Below are 6,804 nucleotides of genomic sequence, written 5' to 3' on the forward strand. Positions count from 1 at the left end.
GGGAGGGAGGGAGGGAGGAATTAGCTAGGCATGGGTGCAACTGGGAGGCTGCGGCATGAAGATGGCCACTATAGGCCAGCCTGGGCTACATACCTCTGAAAAGAAGAAAGGGAGGAATGAAGGGAGGGAAGGGAAAGGGAAGGAAAGAGCCTACCTCTTGAGAAGGAAAACATCCCTTAAGGGATGTTTTAAGTGAGCGTGGCTGCTGGCCCTGATGCTAAACCCTGACCCTTGATCAAGAGCCCTGACTTCAGTCATATGCCCCGACCTGCCCCAGGGCCCCAACGCTCACAGTGGGCCTGGCCCTGAAGGAGCCCTGACCTTGATCATGTGCTCCTGCACACACAGGGGGTCACTGTTGCCCAGGATGCTGAGCAGCTCGTCGTCTGAGATGAAGAAGAACCTGGGGAAGGCGTTCCTCTTGGAGTCCAGGTAATCGTTCAGGCTCTTCTGGCATTTCTCCAGGCCATCACTGATGTTCTGCAGGTCATGAAGGCGGTTTGGGGCCTCACAGCATCGCTTGATCACCGGGTCTTTCAGAGTCTCCCCCATGATCTGGAGAAGGCCAGGGATACAGCTGAGTGTCACACAAGGTGGCAGAAATGCTGTCCCTACAGTCCCCAGAAGGCACAGATCAGGACACAAAAAGGCCAGCAGGCAGGCAGACCACAGCCTCAGGGACCCCCACATGAAGCCGAGAAGCTCTGGGCAAGTGTCTCCTGCCAGCATCTCAAACTCATTTCTAGTGTGTCTTCCTGTTAGGAGGCCAGCTGCACAAAGTAAGGATCATGTGTGTCTTGTCATGCGGTACCCCATCCCCTGCAACAGTGCTGCACACAGTAGGGATTGTGTGTGTCTAGTCATGCAGTACCCCACCCCTTGCAACAGTGCTGCACACAGTAGGGATCATGTGTGCCTGGTCATGCAGTACCCCACCCCCTAAACAGTGCTACACACAGTAGGGATCATGTGTGTCTAGTTCATGCAGTACCCCACCCCCTGCAATAGTACTGCACACAGTAGGGATTGTGTGTGTCTTGTCATGCAGTACCCCACCCCCTGCAACAGTGCTGCACACAGTAGGGATCATGTGTGTCTAGTCATGCAGTACCCCACCCCCTAAACAGTGCTGCACACAGTAGGTATTCAACCAGGGCTTAAGAAATGAGTGGAGTTGAGCATAGTGCCATACATCTTTAATAACAGCACTTAGGAGGCAGAGGCAGGAGGATCTCTGTGAGTTCAAGGCTAGTATGGTCTACAGAGGGAGTTCCAGGACAGCCAGGGATACACAGAGAAAAATAAAAACAAAAACAAGGAAGAGGAAGAAATAGAGAGAGGGGAGAAGGAGAGAGAGAGAGAAACAAAAAGAAATGATTAGAGACAGCAAGAGTTAGGAGCCATTTGCACACATGGGATATTCATTACAGTGGTTCTTCCGTGCCACAAGGAAGGTCAGGGTAGCAGGGAGAACAGAAAGAAATTGTCTAAAAGTCCAACAGTAAAGGAACAGGCAAAAACTTAGTTGTTTATTCACTGATGTGCGTAAAAGAGAGCTTGCAAGATGGCTCAGCTTGCAGAGGCTCACCACCAAGCCTGAGGCCCTGAGTTCAATCCCCAGGCCCCACATGGTGGAAGGGGAGAACGGACCCCCACAGGTTGCCTTCTCACTTCACACGTGGCCTTGGCATGCGTGATGCGTGGGGTAGGTGCATGTGTACACACATACACTAAATTTAACTTTTAAAATGTAAAGAAATACGTCAAAGATAATGAACTGAGGTGCAGCCTGCCTTTGGATTTACCTATATCTGTGTGTTTATGTAGGATAAGAAATCCAGAGAGACATGGTCAACTGTTATGTAGGTCAATAAGCGGGAAATTTCCTAAGTAAATTAGTCACATAAGGAATGACCAAGAGCTTCAGAAGACCCAACCTTCAGGAACAAGTCTACATAGACACAACAGTGTGTGGGAATGCGGTCCTCTCTCAGCCTCACGGGGACACCGCCCTCTCTCAGACTCACAGGGACGCCGTCCTCTCTCACACTCACAGGGACGCCATCCTCTCTCAGACTCACGGGGACGCCGTCCTCTCTCACACTCACGGGGACGCCGTCCTCTCTCACGCTCACGGGGACGCCGTCCTCTCTCACGCTGGTCACTTACCCTTTTAAATATCCTGTCAATGTTGTCAAACTTCTTGGCCTCCTCTGGCAGCTGGGACCGTATGTCCCCACCAATGAAGATGCTCTCCAGGTACATCCACTTCCTCTGAACCAGCATCCAGATCTGAAAACGCACCATGTCAACATCACAGGGTGAAGAGGCACCCCAGGGACACAGGCAAAATCCCCCAACCCACAACTCATTCAAGCAGGTTCAGTCAGTGCAAGGATTGACAGACCAAGTGGCGCTGTGGGACATGGACACCACCCCCTCTATCCCAAGTGCCCAGTTCTCTGGATTTCACTTTTGCTTTCTGGAGTTTTGGCCGACAGGAGTCCAAAACTATAGTGGTTCAAGCAGGTGTGCAGAGAGAGAGCATGCTCGTGGAGCTCTTAGACACGCTGTCACAAGCGTTCTGTGCATGAACAGCCACGTGGCCCGCCTCTAGGCTGCTGGACTTGTAAATCAGACTTTGCTATAGGTATATGTGCACTGGGAAGCAGTCGTACAAGGTCGGGTACTATCTGGGTTCTGGGCATTGTCAGGACATCTCGGAACAGATCCCTGGAGAGTTGGGGGGTTACCATGCAGGAATGCAGCATTTTAGAGGACATGGCTCTACTCAAAGCAAAATAACGCCCCCCACATGCCAGTCCTGGACAGGGAGGACGCATGTTACATGTGGAATTCGGAGACCTGTGATCCCCAATGACCAGTGCAGTCATTGTGTGTGTTCACAAGAAGCTGCGTGCCACCTACTCAGCCATTCTGTTTCCAGATACAGACACCAGCAGGGACAACAGAGGCCCAGACAGTGCATTCAGGAACTCTGCCGGTGGGCGTTTCTATAACACCCAGGGGACAGGAACAAGACAGACGGCCATCAGGTGAACCATGGACAGATTAGTGTTTGGACAGGTGCTACCATGTAGATGAGCCTTGTGTGTGATTTCACACATGTGAGACATACAGATTAGATATGGAGATAGGAAACAGATGTGTGGTTACTGGGAGCTGGGAAGTGACTGGGAGTTTTTCTTTTATGGTGCTGAGAAAATTTGGGGACCAAACATACTTGTCTATGAAAAATTCAGCCACCCAGAAATAGTGGACTGAGCCCGATTGATCTGGTTTGTTTACAGAGGCCTGGTCCAGCGCGGCCCACACAGGCCTGACCCACCACCTAGTATGACAGAGAGAACAAAGACAGATGACACACTGAGCAAGAATAGGGAGAAGCCGGCCATGGTGGCGCACACCTTTAATCCCAGCACTTGAGAGACAGAGGCAGGTGGATCTCTGTGAGTTCAAGGCCAGCCTGGTCTACAAGAGCAAGGTCCAAGATAAGCTCCAAAGCTACAGAGAAACCCTGTCTTGAAAAAGAAGAAGGAGGAGGAGGAGGAGGAGGAGGAGGAGGAGGAGAAAAACTCAGGTGGTATAACCCAAAAGAAAATTGAATCATGTGAAGAGAGCTACCTAGCCCATAATAGTCAAATCTGAAAAGAACTTTAATATAGATATGTATACGGTATCAATGTTTAACACATTGATAGTGAAAACATTCATACAACAAGAACAGGAGGTTTGGAAACAGAACAGGGAACACGTTAAAAGGCCAAGTGGGAATCTTAGAAATTAAAAGTGCGTTCCCTGAAATCAGAACTCATCAACATCTCCATCGATGCACTTCCCCCACCAGCTAAATCGAGAGCTGGGGAAACAGTCGCTCGTTTCTAAGCACAGGTGTTCCCCGTATAAAATTCACACTTCCCTCTGCTTGGCTCTCACCTCGATGACCTCCCCTATCAGAGACAGTGTCTTCTCCCACTTGTGGACGGTCTGCAGGAAAGGCCCCACGAATCTGCTCCCGGAGATGCTCTGCAAGTTGACCGTGTTGTCGTCCAAGCACTGGATGACGTCATCCACGGACCCTAAGATGTAGCCTCGCTCCTGCGTGCCTTTGTAGTACTTGACCACGGTGAACTTCATGTTCTCCCAGGTGTCTAGGATCTCCTTCACGGCCTGGTTGGGACACAAACAGTGGTTGGGCCCACAGACGGAAAGAGCACGGAGATCCTGAGCCAGGAGCTTCCTTCCCTGATGTGTCCTTGGTCGGCGACTCAACCCAGAGTCCCAGCTCCATCATCTGAGAGATGGAGATTCTCCTCAGCAACAGTGTCCCTGACTATCGGGCGTGTACTCTGCCAGGGAGGCATGTTACATGTGGGATCTCATCTAACCCCACCCCAAAATCAGATTGTTATCCAGAGATAGGTTTAGAAGGGCCACAACGGTGGGCCACACATGCTGCCGAGTGCCAGAACCGGGGTCCCAACTGTGCAGCTCCCTATGTAACAAAGGGGTCCTACCACACTCACCCACTGCTGAGCAAGAAAGTGCCAGAACAAAATTCTAGGCTTCTATGATTCCAGGCTCTGAGGAAATCCACAATGATATGTGCTCTGTGTATGTCTATATGTAGATGTTTATAAGTATGTGTGGTTTGATCTCTAGTGGGACAGGACTCTCTGGGCATGCCTTTGAGGTATTATCTTAATTAGGTTAAGTTTAAAAACAAAAAAGAACCCGCCCACTGTGGGTGGTGCCATTCCCTAGACTGAACGGAATAAAAAGGAGAAACTGAACTGGGCACCAGCATCCATCTCTCTGCTTCCTGACTGTGGCTGCAGTGTGACCAGCTCCCTCACGCTCCTGCCGCCATGCCTTCCCCGCCATGATGGACAGTGCCCTCAAACTGCGAGCCACAGTAAACCCTTCCTTCCTTAGGTTGCTACTGGTGGGGTATTTTTTCCACAGCTGTGAGACATGTACTTAAGACAACATCTATACATAGTATGTGTATGTATTTGTTTATAGTGTATGAGTGTGAACACGTATTGATTGTATGTACGACTGCATGTGTTTGTGCATATGTGTGAATGTATCATGTGTCATGTGTCTACACATCTTTTAGCATTCTGTTAGAACCAGTTGTGCGAAATGGGCTCACATGGCATTTTCCTGTGTCCCCTTTGACCCTGTGCATGCATCTTCAGCAGGGTGCAGCATTCAGTGGGATGACAGCAATGACTGCCCTCAGTGTCCAGGCTGTGAGTGATTTGATATTTTTAGTTGTTTTCCAAGGGGTGCCCAATTGTTCACCCGTGAATAGAATGTGAAACTGTAATCAAGGACATCAAAAAAAAGTAAACTGAGGCAGAGGTTCTACTTACTTAGACACTAGAGACAGAGTGTTTCCTGCTAAGAGAAAAGACAGCCTTTGCCGGAGCCTTCCTGTGATCCCAGCACTCAGGAAGCTGAGGCAGGAAGATCATGAGTTCAAAGCCAGCCTCATCTACATGGTAAAACCCCATCTCAATGAACCTTCGGAAGCAGAGCCGCAGCACCGAGACCCACGGCTCCCCTTTCGTACCTTCTCAATGGCCACCTCCTTGACAGCCGCTGTGACAATCTCATTGAGCACTTCCGTGTGGCTGTGCAGCTCCATGGCGAACATGTTCTCCAGCGTGAAGGTCTCTGTCATCTCGAAGAACACGCCTGTTTTCTCCATGAGTTCTTTCCAATGTCTGGAAGGATGTAGAGCCATTAGCAAACACCACCCTAGCAAACCCAGAGCCGGCTTAACCGTTCCCCCTGACGGCAGAGGAGGAGGCCCCACAGGAGAACCTAAACAGGGTCATGGAACACCCTGAGATTATACTGCCGCGGTCTTCCAAATCTTCCTCTCTGGCACCAGAGTCAAAACCAGGAAACACCGCAGCTGAGAAAATGAGTGGTCTCTAGATTTTGGAAACTGGCTTCTGCCCGAGGGAGAACCCTTTTCAGCAGTGAAGCCCAAGTGTGTGGGGAAGTGTTACTTCAGCACTGACTCCACTGAGTAGTGGGGTCACGAGGTGACCTCAGGCGCAGCTCCTGGTCCCAGGAAACTCATCCCCAGCTTGGATAGATGGTCAAGAGACAATGAACGGGAGGCAGAGGCAGGCGGATCTCTGTGAGTTCGAGACCAGCCTGGTCTACAGAGCAAGTTCCAGGACAGGCTCCAAAGCCACAGAGAAACCCTGTCTCGAAAAAAACAAAAAAAACAAAAAACAAAAAAAAAGACAATGAACGGGATCTACAGTTTAAACACTGTCTTATGTTGACAAGTAGACGTGTTCTGAGAATCACGCCATCAGGCGATCTGCTTGGCTTTGTGTGAACTCCCCAGTGTGAACCACACAAGCCCACACATCCAGGCCTATGACACATCTGGTCACATGGTATGGTGTACCATCTACTACTGACCAGAACACTGGTGCCCACTGCTGTGTGACTTAGCTACAAACCAGCTGTTTTGTTTGCTTGTTTTATACAGAGCTGGGGATGGGACTCTTGGCCTTAGACGATCTAGGCAATTGCTCTACCACTGAGCCACACACCCCAGCTTGTACGTACTAACTGTCCTGAATGCTGGGTGGGCAGGGGTTAACAGTGCAGGCCCATGGGAGACTGGAAGAGGAGAATAGGGAGTTTGAGGTCAGCCTGAGCTAGAAGAAGAAGAAGAAGAAGAAGAAGAAGAAGAAGAAGAAGAAGAAGAAGAAGAAGAAGAAGAAGAAGAAGAAGAAGAAGAAGAAG

The 6,804-nt window shown here is 50.1% G+C and overlaps 1 protein-coding gene across 1 annotated transcript in view; it reads right to left on the bottom strand.

The window, feature by feature from the left end:
• Positions 1 to 6,804, bottom strand: part of Dnah10 (dynein axonemal heavy chain 10) — a 121,566-nt gene that overhangs the window by 68,187 nt on the left and 46,575 nt on the right. The window contains exons 26-29 of the mRNA XM_005344367.2: positions 5,603 to 5,756; positions 3,958 to 4,191; positions 2,170 to 2,292; positions 322 to 555 (exon numbers count right to left, since the gene is read on the bottom strand). Coding sequence (XP_005344424.1) covers positions 322 to 555; positions 2,170 to 2,292; positions 3,958 to 4,191; positions 5,603 to 5,756 — 745 coding nt within the window. The remainder of the gene's footprint in view (positions 1 to 321; positions 556 to 2,169; positions 2,293 to 3,957; positions 4,192 to 5,602; positions 5,757 to 6,804) is intronic.

Source organism: Microtus ochrogaster, chromosome 2 (assembly GCF_000317375.1).
Source record: "Microtus ochrogaster isolate Prairie Vole_2 chromosome 2, MicOch1.0, whole genome shotgun sequence".
NCBI lineage: Eukaryota > Metazoa > Chordata > Mammalia > Rodentia > Cricetidae > Microtus > Microtus ochrogaster.